Genomic DNA, 22,255 nt, shown 5'->3' on the forward strand with positions numbered 1-22,255 from the left:
CTCAGAATACACCAGTGGGACGGAGGGCGAGGGGAGCACCACGGCGGTCACAGGATCTGCAACCAGCGACACAGACTCGTCCTCCAATGGGAGCTCCCTTGTGGTGGCGGCAAAATCTGTGCCCCCCACTTCTACAGGTACAGCCTCCACCCCCCCTACCAGCACCGCCTCAGCCTTCGCCCCATGCCCGCTCACCCAGGAGGGTGGGCATCTCCTTCGCCCCAGGCACCTCTGCCCCTGCCCCTGTCACCTCTGCTGCCCTCAGTGAGGAGGCCATTGACCTCCTCAGGTCCCTCCCTGTTGGGCAGTCTACCATTTTGAATGCCATCCAGGGTGTAGAAAGGGAATTGCAACACACAAATGCATTCCTGGAGGGCACTGATTCTGGTCAGGCTGCTCTTCATCGAACCCTGCAAACTCTGGCCTCAGCACTGATGGCAGCCATTGTCCCTGTGTCTAGCCTCCCCCCTCCAACTTCCTCCACCCCGACCCAATCCCCTGTACCTCAGCCTATCCCAAGCACACCTACAGACCAACATGCACACACGTCAACACACAAGGGAAGCTCAGGCAAACATAAGCACCACACATCCCACAGGCACTCACGCAAGCATCACACACATACAGACACACCAACATCCACTGCCTCCACTGTGTCCCCCTCCTCATCGTCTCCCTCCTCCCTCCCAGTCTCGTCTACACTCACACCTGCATGCACTACCACTACAGCCACTACGTCCTGCACCAGCACACCCACCACCACACCCCGCTCATGTGCACTCACCACCCCCACTCCCATTTACACGTCCCGTGTCCTCTCCCAATGTGTCTGTGATGCCCCCTCCGAAGATACACAAACGCAGGCACACACCCACCCAACAGCCATCCACCTCACGACAGCCTCCAGCCCATGCACCTGCACCCAAATCCACAAAACGTACACCTCCTACAACCACCACCTCTTCCTCCACTCCCAAACGCCCTCCATCTACCCGTCCCAGTGTCTCCCAAAAACTTTTCCTGGCCCCCCTTAACCTATTTCCCACCACCCCCCCTTCCAAAGCATAGGTCCCGTACTAGCACCTCAGCCATAAAATCTCCGGGACCAGTGGTGCCTGTTGTTACAGGTATGTGGAGTGCACCGGCCACCAGGACAGCCAGTGTGGCACGGAGCCACAGCACAGCCAGTCCCCTTCCCCCCCCCCTCCCCCCCTCCCTGTGAAGCACCGGAAGTTGGACAATGCCTGGTGGGAGAGGGGGAAGACTCCAGCCTGCAAAGCCGCTCACAAGGGTCCCGGGGGGAGTGTCGACTCAGCTGTGACTCCTCCCAAGGTGGGGAAGGGGCAGAAGAAATCTCCAAAGTCTGGGAGGAGCAGCACGGCGGAGAGGACCGCCATAATCCCGCTGCCCAGGAGGCCACCGCCAGCCCCATCGTCACTGGCCAGGAGGCCACCGCCAGAGTCACTGCCCAGGAGGCCAGCCCCATCGTCACTGGCCAGGAGGCCACCGCCAGAGTCACTGCCCAGGAGGCAAGCCCCATCGTCACTGCCCAGGAGGCCACCGCCAGCCCCAGAGTCACTGGCCAGGAGGCCACCACCAGCCACAGCCCAGCTGGCCAGGAGGGCCCCGCAAGCCACAGCACAGCTGACCCATGAAGGACCGCCAGCCACAGCCTGCTGGGCAATGAAGGACCGCCTTGGCAAGCACCGCTGAACAGGCCAGGGACCGCTGAACAGGGCAAAGACCGCCATGGAATTCACCACTGAACAGGTCTGACACTGGCAATGCAAGCACCGCTGAACAGGCCAGGGACCGCTGAACAGGGCAAAGACAGCCATGGAATGCACCGCTGAACAGGTCTGACACTGGCAACTCAAGCACCGCTGAATAGGCCAGGGACCGCTGAACAGAGCAAAGACCGCCATGGAATGCACCGCTAGCCCATTTGCGGCTGGGACCGTCACAGGGTGTGCTGCACTCTGGGCACCAGTCCCCCTCCAGAACCAGTGGAGACTGTTATCCACTTGAGAGACTGTGGCTTTGCACTCTCCAAGATGGTACAGTTGGCAAACCACCCACTGTAGAGACTTGAGAGACTGTGGCTTTGCACTCCCCAGGATGGTACAGTGGGCAACCCACCCACTGCAGAGACTTGAGAGACTGTGGCTTTGCACTCCCCAGGATTGAACAGTGGGCAAACCAGCTACTGTAGAGACTTGAGAGACTGTGGCTTTGCACTCCCCAGGATGGTACAGTGGGCAACCCACCCACTGCAGAGACTTGAGAGACTGAGGCTTTGCACTCCCCAGGATTGAACAGTGGGCAAACCACCCACTGGAGAGACTTGAGAGACTGTGGCTTTGCACTCCCCAGGATACATCAATGGGCATGGAGCCCCCTCGTGGATCTGGCGTGGTGCACTCATCCAGCTGAGGTGCCCCCCCCTTCCCTACCCCCTGAGGTGCCTGTTGTATTTCTATCTGATGCCCCTGCAGTGTTCTCTCCGTTTTGATCAGGTATCTTGTGTGGGCCTCGCCCATGCATTTTGGGCCCAGTGGTCCACGGACAATGAATGGTGCATTACCTGCACTACTACTCGTGGTGTATATTTTGTTTAATGTGTATATATATATATGTATATATTTGCTTACTGTATTTTGATATATTACAATGGTTCAACTCATTTCCTTTTGTCTTTGCATTCTTCCAAGGGGGCGTTGGGGGGTGTTACTGTAATGTATAGATATGCATTGGTGTGTGTGTTGTACTGGGTGAGGTTCGGGTGGGGGTTGGGATGTTGGTTGTGTGTGTCCCTGTGTTTTTGCCTCCCGCCTCCCCTATGTCGTAGGTGCAGTACTCACCGCGGTCTTCGCCGCCAGCATTGATGATCCTCGTATAGGAGCAGGAAGACTATCGCTGGCAGAATATGGAGTTCCGGCTCCATGGTGTCGTCGTTCCTCGTGGAGTGTGTGGAGGTGAGCGTTTTCCCTTTGAAATGGCTTTTTCCGCCGTGTTTTTATCCGCGGTGACTCCGCCCTGGAAAAGGTGGCGGATTGTTAGGTTGTGATACTGTGGGCGGTACATTGTCCTCCGCCTGTCTGTTGGCGGTGACCGCCGCGCTGTTTGTTTGTACCGCTGTGGCGGTCGGAGTGTTAAAGTGGCTGTCTTTGTTGGCGGTTTCCGCCACGGTCATAATTCCAATTTTTTTACCGCCGGCCTGTTGGCGGTTTTACCGCTGCTTCAACACCGTCCGCCAGGGTTGTAATGAGCGCCTAAATGTTTCTCACTAAATGTCTTAGACTAACCATATTTTGAGATAACATTCCAGATCTATTCACTCAGAATCCATTGATTTGACACTGTCAAGGAATCCTCAAGGGAAGAGGGAGAAATGTCTGCTAGAAAGGCATCCATGAGTAAGGTATATGTCCAAGTATACTCCTCACTGGTTTACTAGTCAATGCCGAAAGTATGGATAGGTGTGCTGTTATTCTAATGCTTTATTATGCTACATCAGTATTAATACAAACTTTCTTAAGTGTATGAGTGACTGAGGTCTGTCCCTGTGTGATAGACGGCATTACATACAGGGAAATTAGTAGAGGTATAAGCATGAGAATAACACCCAAAGTATCTCAAAGTGCCATATACATAAGATTCCAGTGAATTCTCGGGTACCTCTTAAAAATAGCTGCTGATAAATGGTTTACTTATTGATTTGATGATTTCTCAAAAACGTTTCTAGGTTCTGACACTTGAATTGTATTATGAATGTATTAATTTGCATAGATAGAGGAATGATGTTTAAACACTTTGGCCCTCATTACAACCCTGGCGGTAAATGCCGCTTAGCGCCGTGCAGAAGACCGCCAACATACCAATGCGCCCGCAGATTTCCGCTACAGCTATTATGACCCACAGCTTGGAATCTGCCATAATACAGACACTCACACAAGTCCGCCACACCAAAGGTCAGTGATAAACTGGCGATAACAAAACCGACACCGATACGCCAACAGGAATACGCCCACACTATCACGACCAACAAATCCACGCAGCGGTCTTTCGACTGCGGTATTCCATTGTTGGTACACACCGCTGCGCTCAAAATACACACACATTTACAAAACACAGCCACATTGGACAAATCGAAGTACACACACCTGACACACATACACACACCACACCCACACACCTAATCCAATATAAAACACACATCCACAAACCCTTACTACCAGAATTCTGATACCACGCCAGAGACACCACCCTAAACAACACCAGCATCCACAGACACACAACACCATCACTTACACAACATCCACGCACCTCAAACAACACACAACAACACTACCCCTCACACATCGCAACACACACCACCTCACACATCACCCACACCACATCATGGCACCTCAACGACACCCCAGGTTCTCTGAGGAGGAGCTCAGGGTCATGGTGGAGGAAATCGTCCGGGTAGAGCCAGAGCTATTCGGATCACAGGTGCAGCACACCTCCATTGCAAGGAAGATGGAGCTATGGCGCAGAATCGTCGACAGGGTCAATGCAGTGGGACAGCACCCCAGAACACGGGATGACATCAGGAAGACGTGGTACGAACTATGGGGGAAGTTGCGTTCCGTGGTCTCCAGACACCAGATTGCTGTACAGAGGACTGGCGGTGGACCCCCACCTCCTCCGCCACAACTAACAACATGGGAGGAGCAGGTCTTGACAATACTGCATCCTGAGGGCCTTGCAGGAGTAGCAGGAGGACTGGACTCTGGTAAGGCAAAGTTTTACTATTATATCCCCCACCCTACCTGCATGCCATCACATACTCCCACCCTCACCCCCATCACTCCAACACCTCACATATGCCCCACTATCACAACCCACCCATCCCAACACCAAGCCCTGCATGCAACACCAAAGCATGGGCAACCATCGCCAAAGCATGTCCACTACAGATACCCACACATACCCCAAACCAAATATCACACAAGGGCCAAGACAAGAATGCAAGCACTGGAGTACAGGGTCACTCACCCATTGCACAGGATGGCACACACAGATGCAATAATCATGCCTTTACACCCCTGCAGGATCCCAACCCAATCAAGCAGCAGTATGTCCACCATTACAGGGAACCCAGGCAAACCCACCCAAGAAAATCAGGGACCTGGGGGCAGTGGCAGTGGGCACAAGGTTCAGGGGACAGAGGCACAGGAAAACATGGAAACTGGGAGGACTGCTGTGCGACAGGGGGAGGACAGGCCCAGGGAACCCACTCTCCACGAGGCCCTCTCCAACATCATGGGAGCTTACCATCATTCCCAGGAGACGATGGCATCGGTACTGGCCAAGTTTCAGGAGACCCAGCGGCTGCAGGAGGAACACTATCTGGGGATCAAGGAGGACCTGAAGTCCATAAACAACACCCTGGTGGCCATAGCAGGGGTGCTGCAAGACCTTGTCAACACCAGGAGGGACACTGTGGCACAACAAGGGGCCCCTGACACTAGCCTGGACGATGAACAGCCCTCCACCTCCGCCGGCGCTAGTGGACAGGAGGCACCACCACAAGAACACAACACCAGCACCCCAACCCCTGCAGATGGAGAACCACCCCGCAAACGGTCCCTGAGATCCAGGAACAAGACAGAGAACATTGCCAAGACCCCCGCCAAGAAATGAGACCCCCCTGAATGTCACCCTTCTGTCCCACTTTGTCACCCTGTCCATCCTTAAACTGCCATTGCTCCACTTCCTATGTCCCTTTGGAAAATGCACCTGTGAAACAAATAGACTGGACTCTGCCGTGGACATTCCTCCACCATCACCCCTGCCCATTTTACAACCCCCTCCACTTATTTGCACAGAAATAAACACACTTAAATCACAAAACAATCTAGAGTAAGTCTGTGCTTTCACAAACGTGTAATTGCAATAACCATGGAATATAGCAATGTCAATTTAATTGTTCACATACCGATGTAACACAGCTGTAGGGCTGGAGGAAATATAGCAGAGGGCACAAAGTGGGACCCACATCTGTGAAATGGAAAGGCAAAGTGACAAGTCAGGGTCCATACACTGAGTGAAAATGACAGACTTATGCTAGCTCCAACAATAGTATGAGATGTGGGATGCAGTGACATCTTCTTACCTGTGTCTCACTAAAGTATTGCATGATTATGTTGTTTCTGTTGTCGATATCCTCTTCTTCTGCCTCCTCTTCTTCTCTGTCCACAGGCTCCACAGCTGCCACAACACCACCAGCTGGACCATCCTCCTGCAGAAAAGGCACCTGCCGTCGCAAAGCCAGGTTGTGCAGAATACAGAAGGCCACAATGATCTGGCACACCTTCTTTGGTTAGTAGAGAGAACCACATGTCATACGGAGGCACTGGAACCTGGAGGCCGAAGGTCCTTTCAATCAACCTCCTAGTTCGCCCATGTGCCTCACTGTAGCATTCCCCTGCCCTTGTCCTGGAATTTCTCACTGGGATCAGTAGCCACGACAGGATGGGGTAACCAGAGTCACCTGCAAATGTCGAGCGACAACTGTTAGACACACACTAACCCGTAGGGACAACCCCATACCCAGACAACTATTCACACTGTATAGGGTCCTTGTCCTCACCTATTAGCCACACACGGTGCCTCTGGAGTTGCTCCATCACATAAGGGATGCTGCTATTCCACAGAATGTAAGCGTCATTCACTGAGCCAGGAAATTTGGCATTCACATGGGAGATGTACTGGTCAGCCAAACACACCATCTACACATTCAAAGAATGGTAGCTCTTCTGGTTTCTGTACACCTGTTCACTCCTGTGGGGGGGTACCAAGGCCACATGTGTCCCATCAATGGCACCTATGATGTTGGGGATATGTCCCAGGGCATAGAAGTCACCTTTCACTGTGGGCAAATCCTCCACCTGACGGAACACAATGTAGCTGCGCATGTGTTTCAGCAGGGCAGACAACACTCTGGACAACACGTTGGAGAACATTGGCTGGGACATCCCTGATGCAATGGCCACTGTTGTTTGAAAGGAACCACTTGCCAGGAAATGGAGTACTGACAGGACCTGCACTAGAGGGGGGATTCCAGTGGGATGGCGGATAGCTGACATCAGGTCTGGCTCCAACTGGGCACACAGTTCATAGACTGTTGCACGATCAAGTCTGTAGGGTGCTATTACGTGTCTCTCTTCCATTGTCGACAGGTCAACCAGCGGTTTGTACACAGGAGGATGCTGCCATCTCATCACCTGCCCCAGCAGACGGCCCTATGGACGAGAACAGCGAGCAGTGAGTCAGCCAACACTGAGGTATCACAAAATGTCATTTGCACACATTTATTAATCCCCAATGTGGCTGTTACTGTGCGTATTTAAGGCCTACGTTGGTGTGACACAGTTAATATTAATGCCATGTGGCCCTCTGAAATGGCGGCTGCCTGACCTGTAAGGTGGGACAAGGGGATATGAGGTAACGCTGGCGTTGTACACCGTTGCGGTAGGCTGTCAAAGACCGCGGTGCAATCCTGCATTGGTTAACATTGGACCCTATGGATCCGAGGAGCCAATGACTATGTACGCCGGCTGTGACGGTATGCACCGCCGCGGACGTGACCGCCATTTTCTGTCTGTTCACTCACTTGATACCTGACCTTCAACAGGAGAGGACCTACACTGCAAGGGCTACTATGACCTCAGTCTGGAAGCGACAATGGCTATGTGTCTGAGGAAAGGGCCCCTGCCTTCACTTCGGAGGAGTTGGAGAAACTAGTGGATGGGGTCCTCCCCCAGTACACACAACTGTATGGTCCTCCAGACAAACAGGTGAGTACACTGTGAGCATGCTGCATGGGCAATGCCTGTTTGGAGTGGTGTGGATGGAAGATAAATGGGGGGGGGGCGACTGAGGCCTGCATGTGTGGACGGTGAGTGTATGTGCGTCAGGGCAAGGGTGGGAACGTGGGCCAATGAGTATGACGGTCCGGACGGGTAAAGATTTTCCTTTTCCCTTGTACTATTCCTCTAGGTCAGCGCCCACCAGAAGAAGGCTATTTGGCGTGCCATCACCAAGGACGTCCGGACCCTGGGGGTCCACCACAGACGGAGCACACACTGCCGGAAAAGATGGGAGGACCTTCGCCGCTGGAGCAAGAAGACGGCGGAGGCCCTGCTGGGGATGGCCTCCCAACGTGGGAGGGGTGCCCGTCGCACCATGACCCCCCTGATGTTCCAGATCCTGGCGGTGGCGTATCCAGAGTTGGATGGGCACTTGAGGGCATCAAAGCAGCCACAAGGGGGTGAGTACACTCTGATTCAGCTGACTCTGTGCGCATTACGAGACATCTGGGTGGGGGAGGTGGGAAGTGGGTTCCCCTAGGCCAGGGCAATCTTGGTAGGCAAGGTCCCTTGTAAGGCAGGCTCAGTGGCACCCCAACCCCACTAGTGGTTTGTGCCATCAACACCTAGTCAGGCTCCTGTGACTTCCATGTGTGCAGCAATCGGACTTAGGCCGTGTACCCCATGGCATGTGATTAATCTAGGAACTATAAGTGCATGGCGTAGTGCAGAGGGCTGTTGTGTCTGTAGTGTCCGCCAACGGTAGTGGTGTTGCATGCACTGAACATGTGTTTCTTCTGTCTTGCCCCCCCCTTTTTGTGGTCTCCCTGTTCTTGTGTGCAATAGCATCATCAGGCGGAGGAGCATTGGCACCGGAGCAGGAGGGAGCTGCATCCCACTTGGCCCTGGAGGGCGAAACAACGGAGTCTGAAGCCACCAGTGGGACGGAGGGCGAGGGGAGCTCCACGGCAGGGACAGGAGCTGACAGCAGTGACAGCGACTCCTCCTCTGATGGGAGCTCCCTTGTGGTGGCGGGCACCTCTGTGCCCCCCGCATCAACAGGTACAGCCTACACCCCCCCCACCAGCACCGCCCTCCCAGCAGCCCCTCAGCGTGTGTCCCGTGCCCGCTCACCCAGGAGGGTGGGCATCTCCTTCGCCCCAGGCACCTCAGGCCCTGCCCCAGTCAGCCCTGCTGCCCTCAGTGAGGAGGCTATTGACCTCCTGAGATCCCTCACTGTTGGCAGTCTACCATTCTGAATGCCATCCAGGGTGTTGAGAGGCATTTGCAACAAACAAATGCATACCTGGAGGGCATTCATTCTGGTCAGGCAGCCCAACAGAGAGCATTTCAGGGTCTGGCCATAGCACTGATGCCAGCCATTGTCCCTGTGTCCAGCCTCCCCCCTCCAACTTCCTCCACCCAGAACCAATCCCCTGTACCTCAGCCTATCCCAAGCACACCATCAGACCAGCATGCACACACATCAACACACAAGGGTGGCTCAGGCAAACATAAGCACCACACATCCCACAGGCACTCACACAAGCATCATACCCATGCACACATACCAACATCCACTGCCTCCACTGTGTCCCCCTCCTTCACATCTCCCTCCTCCCTACCAGTCTCGTCTCCACTCAAACCTGCATGCACTACATCCTCAGCCACTACCTCCATCACCAGCACGCCCATCGCCACACACCGCTCACATGCACTCACCACCCCCACTACCATTCACACATCCCCTGTGTCCTCTCCCAGTGTCTCTGTGAGCCCTCCTCCCAACATACACAAATGCAGGCACACACCCACCCAACAGCCATCCACCTCACAACACCCTCCATCCCATGCAACTTCACCTAAATTCAGCAGACGTACACCTCCTACAATCACTACCTCTACCTCCACTCCCAAACCCCCTCCACCTACCCGTCCCAGTGTGTCTAAAAAAACTTTTCCTGGCTCATATTGACCTCTTCCCTACACCTCCCCCCCCGTCCTTCCCCTAGTGCCAGGCTTTCCAGGTCCCAGCCCAGCACCTCAGCCACCACATCCCCAGGCACAGTGGTGCCAGCAACTGCGGGGTCATGGAGTGCGCCAACCATCAGGGCTGCCAGTGTGCCACGGAGCGAGGGCAAGGACATTCCGCCACCTGTCAAGGTGAAAAGGGTGCCCACATCCCAGAGGGAGAAGCCAAAAACACCTGCCACCAAGGGGTCAGGGAAAACGAAAGGGGATAGTGGCAAGACTGCTGCGCCACCATCAAAGGTGGGGAAGGGCCAAAAACTGAAGGGAAGGTCAGGAGAGGGCATAGTGGCACCGACTGAGGGACCAGTGTCACACCTTCTGTCCACGTCGACAGCAACCTGTACGGCAGAGAACACCGCCATCTGCACCGCCACAGACCCCGCCGCCAGCACCGCCGCCACAGACCCCGCAGCCAGCACCGCCGCTACAGACCCCGTCGCTAGCACCGCCACCACAGACCCCGCAGCCAGCACCGCCGACACAGACCCCGCAGCCAGCACCGCCGCGACTGACACCGCAGCCAGCAACGCCGCGACTGACACCGCCGCAAGCACCGCCACGACTGACACCGCAGCCAGCACCGCCGCGACTGACACTGCCGCAAGCACCGCTGCGACTGCCACCGCCGCAAGCACCGCTAGCGGCCCCGCAACATCCTCAGACAGTGGCACCACCGCAGACATGGTTACCATCCCCAGTGGTCAGTCGTCCGAGGCTGGTGGTGAGTTCCAGGACCCTGGGCAGCTTCCATGAAGCATCACTCTCATCACAGTTGTCACCTGCATATGGAATGTGAAGCCGCAGCAGTGTGGGGTATGTCTCTGCCTCCATGGCGTATCATCCTACCTGTACTTCAGCAATCTCGTGGCACACACACCCAGGCGAGTGTATTGTTTCGGCCACAATACACATGGAGCACTCTGGGCACAAAGCCCCCTCCAGAACCAGTGGAGTATCTCATCCACTACCTCAGTCCTTGGCAGGATGAAGCACTCTGGGCACAAAGCCCCTCCAGAGCCAGTGGAGAAAGGCATCCACTAACACAGTCCTTGGCAGGATGAAGCACTCTGGGCACCAAGCCCCCTCCAGAACCAGTGGAGTATCTCATCCACTAACAAAGTCCTTGGCAGGATAAAGCACTCTGGGCACAAAGCCCCCTCCAGAACCAGTGGAGTATCTCATCCACTACCTCATTCCTTGGCAGGATGAAGCACTCTTGGCACAAAGTCCCCTCCAGAACCAGTGGAGACTGTTATCCACTTGAGAGGCTGTGGCTTTGCACTCCCCAGGATAAAGCAGTGGGCAAACCACCCACTGAAAAGACTTGAGAGACTGTGGCTTTGCACTCCCCAGGATAAAGCAGTGGGCAAACCACCCACTGAAAAGACTTGAGAGACTGTGGCTTTGCACTCCCCAGGATAAAGCAGTGGGCAAACCACCCACTGAAGAGACTTGAGAGACTGTGGCTTTGCACTCCCCAGGATACATCAATGGGCATGGAGCCCCCTCGTGGAGCAGTGGCGTTGTGGATTCATCAGGCTGAGGTGCCCCCCTCCCTCTCCCCCTCCTCCCTGAGGTGCCTGTATATTTTCTATGTGATGCCCCTCCAGTGTTCCCTCCGTTTGGAGTCAGGTATCATGTGTGGGCCTCGCCCATGCATTTTGGGCCCAGTGGTCCACGGACAATGATTGGTGCACTATCCGGACTTGTGTAGTTGGTGTACATAATTGTATATACTAGATTTTGACTTTTGACTAATGCATTTTTATTGATTACAATCGTGACAATCATTTCCTTTTGTCCTTGCGTTATTCAAGGGGGGTTGGGGTGTGTATCTGTAATGTTGCAGCATGTATTTGTGTGTATGGTGTTGTGGGTGAGGGTGGGGGTGGGGGTGTTGCATATGTGTGTGCCACTCTCTTTTCCCTTCCCTGTGTTGTAGGTGCAGTACTCACCGTGGTCGTCGCCGTCATTGTTGGAGCTCCTGATAGAGGAGCTGGAAGACCATCGCCAGCAGTATCTACAATCTCGGGCTCCATGACGTCCTGGTTCCTCGTGGGGTGTGGAGAGGTGAGTGATTTCCCTTCTGTGTACTGTTTCCGCCGTGTTTTTATTCGTGTTGGTTTCACCCCGGAAAAGGTGGTGAATAGCCGTGTTGTGATAGGGTGGGTGGTACATTGTCTCCCGCCTGTCTGTTGGCGGTGTCCGCCGCGCTGTTTGTTTGTACCGCTGTGGCGGTCGGAGTGTTAAAGTGGCTGTCTAGGTTGGCGGTTTCCGCCACAGTCGTAATCCCATTTTTCTTTCCGCCGGCCTGTTGGCGGTATTACCGCCGCTTTAACACCGACCGCCAAGGTTGTAATGAGGGCCTTTGTGATGATAAGTAGGAACTCTTTTGTTTCAATTGGTTTGGGAGAGTCATGTGACTTTGTTTCTTTTTTAAAAATCAATCTCACTATTGCATATGGTGGTCAGTAGCAGCCTTGTGTGCCGACACGCATCGCAATGATTATGAGCACTTGCACTTTTATAGAAATGTAATTCAATTATAAAGTTTGAATATCCCCACAATGCATCTTGTTATGCTGCTGCCTTATCTCTGCAGCCCGCTTTGGAGTATAGTGTGGTGGTGTGCAGCTGAGTGAAAGAAATCAGTGATGAGGTAAAAGGAGTATCTCAACTGTTTGATATATATGTCTATATAATAACTCACCTTGATAAGGCAATGAGCAGAGATATTTTAAAGTTGGGTCACAACATAATGTTGGTCATATTAACCCCAAGTAAACTCTATGATGTATTGTTATTTTAGCTACATCACACTCGATTGTTTTACAACTAGTTGAGATCTTCCCTTTTGTTTCTCAGAAAGTTAGTGTGGCTGAGCCTGGTGTTATAAAAACATACTGAATGTATTAAATATGTGTCACAAGAGCACTAAGCTGAGACTATGAGCACTAAGCTGAGATGTGATACATTATCTTTTCTGCACTTTGCAGATGCTGTTTAGTATGTTCATGATGTGAAGACAACATCATTACCAAAGAAGGGCAACATTTGCTTACCAATATTATAAGACTCATACTTCTGTGACACAGATATTATTATGAAATGCCATGTTTTTGATGTTTCGAGTTATTTTGGTATACCATTACTCATAGATGAGTTAAAATACCCTTGCCAGTGACTATCATAATTATTCTTGTATTTCTGTACAAACTTTATATATGTACCACAGGTCTCACAATGCCCCGTAGTAGTCTAAGTGGGCTTTCGTATATAGAGGAGACACAAAGAAGGGACTCACTTACAGTGAGAAAGACTTGACTGTTGAAACGCATTGGGATTCGGCATTTGTATGCGGTTACCATTAAAATTAAATATATTAAGTTCCCAGAAGTGCAGAGTCTAATCTTTTGTGTGGAAACTAAAAGGGAGGCTTGGTCTACTTGCGACACTTGCACCGGCAGTAAGAGCGCGCTGAAATAGTGTCCTTTGTTGAGTATTATATTATATATATATATATATATATATATATGTATGTATATATATATATATATATATATATATATTACCTAGTGGCAATCGCCACTAGGTAGTTATAGTTAGGACCTAGCTTCTATATAAAAATCATTTTTTTACTTGCCTATATCTTTGGTGCCGCTTGAAAAATTTGCTAGTCACATCAGGTGCTGTCTTGAAAGTTTTGGGGTGATCCGTCTTGGGGGGGGGAGGGGGTTTTGACAGTGGGGAGCGAGAAAAAGGGGGGACCGAAAACACTTTTTCCCCATTCATTTTTCCATACAATAAATTGAACAGTGATAGCGCCGGAACTACTGGAAGGAATTAAACCAAATTTGGCAGAAAAGTAGGTCCTGGTCCAGCAAGCGACCTTTTTTTTTTAGTTTTGGTGTAAATCCGTTCAGTGGTTTTAGAGAAATTAAAGAAAATCCAAATTCATATATCTAGGGATGTGAAGGATTCACGACCCATCCCGATCTCATGCTGAGATCTGCTTGGCTGACAACACTTCAACAAGAAAGCCGTTGAAGTGTTGTCAGCCATGTCAGGACTTGGTTTCAGCCGAGTCCCACAAAAAAAAAGACATAAAAATCCAAAAGGGGCCAGGGTACAGACACCCTGACCCCTTGGCTCTGGTGCTGTGGTCCCAAAGACAACCCCCCCTCCCCACCCCCGGGCTGAAAATATATATATTTTTTTTGCCATGGACGCACGACGGGGACACGATTCTGTGGCAAAAATGTAAAAAAAAACAAAAAAACAGCTATGCTTCATCATTTTAGAGCCCCTGAATGGGCCAAATCCCAGGGGCATTATTTAAGTGGGAGGGCCTCCTGGCCCCCCCCTGCTGCTCTGCGGACCACCACCTCTCTGGGACATTTATGTCTTTTTGTGCAGCCCGCATGGCCCCCACGCACTCCAGGGACCACCACCTCCCCGGGGCTTTGTAAATATTAAGTGAAAGGGGGTCGTACGGTCTCCCTCTTCACTGCCCCGGGGATCACCACCTCCCTGGGGCATTTATAATATTCGGTGCGGGAGGGGCCACCCTCCTCCCCCCCCTCCCTAGCCCCATGCAGCCCGGGGAATCAGCACCACCACCTCCCAGGGCCTATAATAAAAAAGTGAGGCGGGTCCTCCCCATGGTTTTTCTCTTTGGAGGGTAGCTGCACAGCCCCCCTCATACAGCCACTGATGGCCCTGGGGACCATCACCCCCCAGGACTAGGTCCTGCTATGTCCAAGTGTGCCCACCTCTGGGACATAGTTGTTTGCTGTGGTTTGGCTGCAGCTTTGACAGTTGCATCCAAGTCACAGCAAACAAAGTCCGCTTTCTTACAGCGGGATCCCATATGCGTGCAGGGAACAGAGATGAAAGCATTTGTTTTTTTGATCCTCATATATCTTCCAAATTTCCCTCACATGACCATTAGGGGGGTGAGGGGGGAGGAGGGACAGCAAAGGTTCTCACCCACCTGCACTCCTCCGACCCTGACCTCGTCACCCCTGTCCGGGACAGACCTTCCATCCAGAACTCTGATGCGGAAAGCAGAGGTAAGGATATAATCATAGGATCTCTTATCTATTTATACCTCCCCACTTCCCAACCAGTGCTTCAACGGGTTCCAAAATCTGGTCCTCTTACAAAGTTTATAACAGTCAAACTTATACAGGGAGTGCAGAATTATTAGGCAAGTTGTATTTTTGAGGATTAATTTTATTATTGAACAACAACCATGTTCTCAATGAACCCAAAAAACTCATTAATATCAAAACTGAATATTTTTGGAAGTAGTTTTTAGTTTGTTTTTAGTTTTAGCTATGTTAGGGGGATATCTGTGTGTGCAGGTGACTATCACTGTGCATAATTATTAGGCAACTTAACAAAAAAAAATATATACCCATTTCAATTATTTATCATTACCAGTGAAACCAATATAACATCTCAACATTCACAAATATACATTTCTGACATTCAAAAACAAAACAAAAACAAATCAGTGACCAATATAGCCACCTTTCTTTGCAAGGACACTCAAAAGCCTGCCATCCATGGATTCTGTCAGTGTTTTGATCTGTTCACCATCAACATTGCGTGCAGAAGCAACCACAGCCTCCCAGACACTGTTCAGAGAGGCGTACTGTTTTCCCTCCTTGTAAATCTCACATTTGATGATGGACCACAGGTTCTCAATGGGGTTCAGATCAGGTGAACAAGGAGGCCATGTCATTAGATTTCCTTCTTTTATACCCTTTCTTGCCAGCCACGCTGTGGAGTACTTGGACGCGTGTGATGGAGCATTGTCCTGCATGAAAATCATGTTTTTCTTGAAGGATGCAGACTTCTTCCTGTACCACTGCTTGAAGAAGGTGTCTTCCAGGAACTGGCAGTAGGACTGGGAGTTGAGCTTGACTCCATCCTCAACCCGAAAAGGCCCCACAAGCTCATCTTTGATGATACCAGCCCAAACCAGTACTCCACCTCCACCTTGCTGGCGTCTGAGTCGGACTGGAGCTCTCTGCCCTTTACCAATCCAGCCACGGGCCCATCCATCTGGCCCATCAAGACTCACTCTCATTTCATCAGTCCATAAAACCTTAGAAAAATCAGTCTTGAGATATTTCTTGGCCCAGTCTTGACGTTTCAGCTTGTGTGTCTTGTTCAGTGGTGGTCGTCTTTCAGCCTTTCTTACCTTGGCCATGTCTCTAAGTATTGCACACCTTGTGCTTTTGGGCACTCCAGTGATGTTGCAGCTCTGAAATATGGCCAAACTGGTGGCAAGTGGCATCGTGGCAGCTGCACGCTTGACTTTTCTCAGTTCATGGGCAGTTAATTTGCGCCTTGGTTTTTCCACATGCTTCTTGCGACCCTGTTGACTATTTTGAATGAAACGCTTGATTGTTCGATGATCACGCTTCAGAAGCTTTGCAATTTTAAGAGTGCTGCATCCCTCTGCAAGATATCTCACTATTTTTGACTTTTCTGAGCCTGTCAAGTCCTTCTTTTGACCCATTTTGCCAAAGGAAAGGAAGTTGCCTAATAATTATGCACACCTGATATAGGGTGTTGAAGTCATTAGACCACACCCCTTCTCATTACAGAGATGCACATCACCTAATATGCTTAATTGGTAGTAGGCTTTCGAGCCTATACAGCTTGGAGTAAGACAACATGCATAAAGAGGATGATGTGGTCAAAATACTCATTTGCCTAATAATTCTGCACTCCCTGTAATGGTAAATTAGAGCATTTTTCCATTCAATGAAAGTAGGGGGGACAGGACTGATCCATTTCCTACAAATCTCCCTTCTCGCCACAAGCATCATTTAAAACAACAGTTGAGCTCCATCTCTACCCATCTTCGGTGTCTCATCTGAGCAGCCGAACACCACAATTGACGGTCTTACCTTTGGGCTTGAGGGAAGAATGTCATTAAATGCATCCCCCACCTCTTGCCAAAACGTACGAAGTAAAGGGCAGTCAATAAACATATGTAAATCATCAGCTGATGCAGAACCACACTTCTTACACCTCACCACGTTGTCGTGTCTCTGCCTGGACAATTGTTTGGGAGTCCAGAAGGCTCTGTGGATAGAGAATAGATGATTTCTCCTTAACGCAGCAGGTTTAACAGTGTTATACAAAAGTGTAGTAGATACTTGCCAAAGGTTTTTAAGCTGCGGCTCCGGCAAGCACTCCCTCCAGATTTCTTCCGGGAGGTTAAATTCCCCATCCACAATATCCAGCATCAGCCAAAACCATTTAGCCACTTCCTTCTTCATCGAGGTATCCAGCTGCATCTGGTCCAACAGTCCACTAGCACTTCCCACTCCCTCTGTTACATTCCCAGCTCAGGACTTCATCTGAAGGTATTTGAACTTAGACAGCCCTCCTTCTACCTCAATATTAAGATTATCAGAGATGAAAGCATTGCTCCAGCAACCAGGCAGCTGGTGTTAAAAGCTGCTGTCTGTTTGCTGGAGCAATGGAACAGCGGGGTGCCTTGAGGCTCCCCACGCGGTCCCAGATAGCCACTAAAGGGCTTAGTATAAACAAATTATTAAAAATAGTGAGAGACTGTGGGAGAGGCTTTGAGGCTTCCCCCGTGGTCCCTTATGGCCCATAAGGGCACATTATAAAATAAATTGAAAATAGTGAGAGACCGCAGGCTTCCTCGCGGTCCCTAGTAGCCCATAAAGGGCAAAAGAAAAACCCTACATAGATCAAGTGTGAAGGTCGTAGACCTTCACACTGAGCATTGAGGGTTCAAATCCAAGCGTGTCCCTGGTTGTTACCCTCTTTTTTTATTCAAATGTTTAAAGCTCATACTAAAAGGTGATCTTACTCTTTTTAATTGGCAAATACATTTGTCTTTTCAATTTGTGCAGAAATATCTCATTCTAAGTACATCATCCATCAAAGCCTTAACAAATCTCTCTCTGTCTCTCTCTCTCTCTCTTTTAATCGATTTGTCCCACTCACACACCCACTCAGACATTTACGCCCCCATTCACAGCCCCAATCAGACCCTCACACACCAACTCACAGACCCATTCAGACTCTCAGACACATACACGCATAGACCCACTGACGCCCTCACAGACCCGCGCACAAACTGATGCACCCACTAAAACACTGATGTACACGCTCTCACACCTAGACACACACTCTCACAACCACTCTTACTCCCAGATGCACCCTTTCACACCTATTCTCTCACCCAGGGAGGCTGCTTCCTACTCCTGCTGCTCACGCCCAAAGGGCTGTGCACAGCATGGGGTTTGGTGGTTAGAGGGTTTGGGCGCAGGGTCTGGCTGCAGGCCAGGTCTCGCGGGCAACTTCTGCTGCGTACGGGCGAAGGCCGTGCAAGTTTGGGTGCCTGCCTGGCTGGGGGCAGCGGTGGTTGGATTAACAGGTAGTAATAGAAATTACTAAACGTTTTTAAAAAACACAGAAATTCCATGAAAAAAACAACGGTTACAGGAACATTATAGTTAGGAAAAATATATTTTTTTAAACATAGAAATTCACTTTAAAAAACAAAGGTTAGAGCGACTTTATAGTTAGGCTCACATTTTAAATGTACAGAACCACAGAAATTCACCAGCTATAGTTAGACTTACCTCAAGTAACTATAAATCATGCGCTACGGTAACTATAACACACGCCCTAGCCATGCACTGCTAATTACCCTACAAATTACGGTATTCATGACATCTTTGATAGCATCATTGATAACAGCAATGTAATATTTGTAGTAAAGATTTTGGCGAAAAAAATTTGCATGGCAACGGTGCGAGTTATAGTTAACTTAGGGCACAAGATATAGTTACTTGAGACACACAAAAGACAATCAACAATAAGCGGAAGTGGAGCAGAAAATAAATTATAAAAAAATTAATTTCTCACCAGTTTAGGCACAGATAGGTATTCATCCAGAACTAACTCTTCCTCATCTTTGCTTAAAGGATTTGGATTTAGAGGTCCTTGCCAACCCATGTCAATCACCCGAACACTGGCTGTTCCTGGTCGGGGGGTTGCATTGTATGGATCCATTTTTGAATCCATCTGTACCCAACCTTGGTGGAAAAGAGAGGCAACAACGAACATTTAGCTTTCCATGTACGCTTTCGATCAGATTTTAAGGCTTTTTACTAGACAGAGTGTTACAGGAAAGCCTACAGGACTTCTATAATCAGTGCATGACTTACCAATCCAATAATAGCTTTGTCCACTGCTGAAATAACTTCCTGCTAAGTGATAGACATTTGAAAAAATAATCTCCCTCGTTAGCCCATAATGCACTTTTCCCATCTATTCATGCATAGCCTCTTTGTTAATGTCACTGGACATGCGAAAGGTTACGCAAAGTTTCAGAACTCACTTCCGTCACAGATCATGTAAATCACGTATGTTTGCTTTAAAGTGAATATATTCCTAAATATTCACCCAACATGTGTAGCAATAATTTTTTTTAAAATATGAGGTTTGGGTATGAAGCACTTCAAAACCAGAAAAAAATTTTTAGTATCTAGATCACTGTGGCTCTGGAAACCATCACCTGTAGCGAGGAAATCAATAGGAAATAATTTGCAGCTGGTGGTGGAACAGATTAAAAATCATGGTTAAAGGAAGTACTTGGACCAAGTAGTGAACACAGTTTGAGTTTGGAGTAGATTGACTAAAACGCGAAGTCAGCAGGGAATCTACTATAAATTAGAACACTGAAATCTCGGAAGCTCCACTGGGTACAATGGAGTGCTTAGTGCTTCTAATGGCTGGTAGAAGCATCAACATTCTAATGTATGTTTTTCACAGCTGTAGCTGTAAACAAAGACCTCATGGAGCCCGAGGGGGCTTCAACCCCTCACTCCCTGTGAGGCTTTTGCCTTAGTAATCAGAACATTCTGCCCTCTAGGGGTGAAATGTTCTAATAGCCTTACAGCCCTCCATAGCTTGGCTATACCGGCCATTAAAGGCCCTCTCTACGGTTAAAGGCCCAGGCTATGAGGTTATAATAACTGGATGACATACACTAAAGGAAACTAAGAGACAGTGATCTAAACACCATTAACTGAAATTTCCTTTTTACTATCAAGTTACGTCATATTTCTTTTTTAATAGTTATATGCAATTTTTTTAGAATTATTCAAACGTAAAGTTAAAAGGCTTTCGTGCTCATTTTAAACGTAATAACCACAATTCCATCCTTATGAACATCTTTTATCTTCTTCGTAAAGGTTGTTTGAGTAAGTGGCACAGCCAAAATAATTTTTCACTTATTTGCTGTCAATGAATCATCGCAAAATCATCTCGATTTCCAGCTAGAAGCAACATTAACAACGTTTAACTTCTAGAATACAAAGAAAATGCATACTAAAAAAAGAATAATAATGGCACTGCGCACCAACCTGAGTCCGTTGTGTAAGCAGACAATCTGTAGCATAAACTGAGGTATGGGGAAACAGAACCCTATGGAGCACCAATGTGTAAATAGCTCGCTTAAAGAAAAGCCTACCACCTTCGAAAGCTGCCTCAGCAATCTGAACAAGCTGAGAAACCCAAATATATAAAATACTGCTGCAAACAAAGTAGTGCTTACAACTGCAATTCGATCACAAAACACCAGTGCACAATTGTATTCCTAGCCCAGCTAAAGAAGCGCGAATGGGCATTTAGAACCCGTTTGAAATGCTACCTCTAAGAGAGGTAGCTGTCATGGCAGCTCTCAAGCACGATGGAGGCAACTTAAATTAGCGCAGTGTGCTTTCCTATAGGTATGCACCCGCAATACCCACATTTCACCTCTACTTTAAGTGCCATTTACAATGGACTAATCAAACCTTATCCAATGGCTCGCTTTCATTAAGTTATGGGTGTCAGGGAACGCAATGGTCACCATTTTTCTGCAGAAACATTGTAACAATGAAGCAGACCCTGGACTGCAAAACTGAGGAGCAGCCGATTTTATTTGGAGGAGTCTCCACTTCACCCACACAATCTACCCAACAAAGGAGTACAGTCTAGAAGTGTGTGTGCAGTATTTACTAGACAAGTAGTGCGAAAGAAAGCCCCTGCTTCACAGACTGGGGGATAGAAGAGAACACTGACCACCAGGCCTATCCTTGTTTCCAAAAAAACAGCAATTCTGAAAAGCAACACATAACGCCACAAAAACATAACTGTATATCGAGCAAGTTCGGAAAATAGGAAATCATTGCTAATCAATACTAAATACTTTTCATTTGAACGGTATTAACTAGTTCTTTTAAATTGGCAACCAAATTTCACGAATTACAATGCATGTCTTAAGAAATCTACGTTAAACTGCTGCTAATAGAATACCATTCAAAGCTATTCTACTATTGTAAAATAGAAATAAGTAGTACAGGCGTAATTGCTTGAATCAGTATTCATTTTCAAACGTCAAACGCATTATTTCACAAGTCTAGATTGAGGCGTCGTATTACAAGGACAGAAAAAAACATCCCCCTTATTTTCAGTAATAATCGTTTAAGCCTTTCACAATCATGGTAACATTCATTTAACTTGCACATAGTTATGCTTTCTACTCAATCGCCTTGAATGAGTATGTTTATGAATTCTGCAAATGATTGTGGATTTCTGTATGCAGTCAGTAAGGATTCAGAAGTAGCTCACAGGAGATAAACAAGAGCTATACGTAATTCATAATTCATAATTATATATATATATATATATGTGTGTGTGTGGTTGGGTTGTGGGCGACAGCTGACCGACAAACATTGAAATTTTCAAGATAGCAGCAGTGAGTGACAGCTTATCTTCTTCAAAAATAAAATTTTACTTGATACCTTAATGATGTCTCTTTAAAACGAAGCAGATTTAACATCTGGAAGCGAAAGTGGTGTACCCTGCAAAACAACATATGTTAAAGGATTTAGAAATATCAATTTTAAGCATAATTTAAAAAAATGTGATAAAAAAATTAATTTTACACAAAGAGTAACATTCTGCTCAAGGATTGCACCTATGTGTGTGTTATTAGTCCATTAAACAGGAAGGAGATAACTTGGCAGATGTGTAATCAGCCTAATGAAACATAACGAGCTTCCTCTAAGACGCAATTTATGGTTTCAGTAAAAAACTTTGTGTACCAAATTTTTCTAGGCATCTATTGTTCAGCTTCTACATCTCTGTCACAAACAGATACGAGAATTGTCTGTAGATGCTTGCCAGCAAGGAAGAAGTGCGTAACATGATGCCAGGTAGTGCATCCCAGGGTGCTACGTCCAGCTCATGGCTGAGCATCTGAAACACCTGGAATGCTCTGGCTTCTCCACTCTGGCAGTTACGCGGAGGGGTGT

At 48.8% G+C, this 22,255-nt stretch overlaps 1 protein-coding gene across 1 annotated transcript in view; it reads right to left on the bottom strand.

Annotated features, from left to right (window-relative positions):
• Positions 1 to 22,255, bottom strand: part of LRRC56 (leucine rich repeat containing 56) — a 623,145-nt gene that overhangs the window by 520,500 nt on the left and 80,390 nt on the right. Inside the window, exons 3-4 of the mRNA XM_069223062.1 lie at positions 21,743 to 21,802; positions 18,819 to 18,988 (exon numbers count right to left, since the gene is read on the bottom strand). Coding sequence (XP_069079163.1) covers positions 18,819 to 18,977 — 159 coding nt within the window. The 5' untranslated portion in view covers positions 18,978 to 18,988; positions 21,743 to 21,802. The remainder of the gene's footprint in view (positions 1 to 18,818; positions 18,989 to 21,742; positions 21,803 to 22,255) is intronic.

This window comes from Pleurodeles waltl, chromosome 3_1 (genome assembly GCF_031143425.1).
Source record: "Pleurodeles waltl isolate 20211129_DDA chromosome 3_1, aPleWal1.hap1.20221129, whole genome shotgun sequence".
Lineage (NCBI taxonomy): Eukaryota > Metazoa > Chordata > Amphibia > Caudata > Salamandridae > Pleurodeles > Pleurodeles waltl.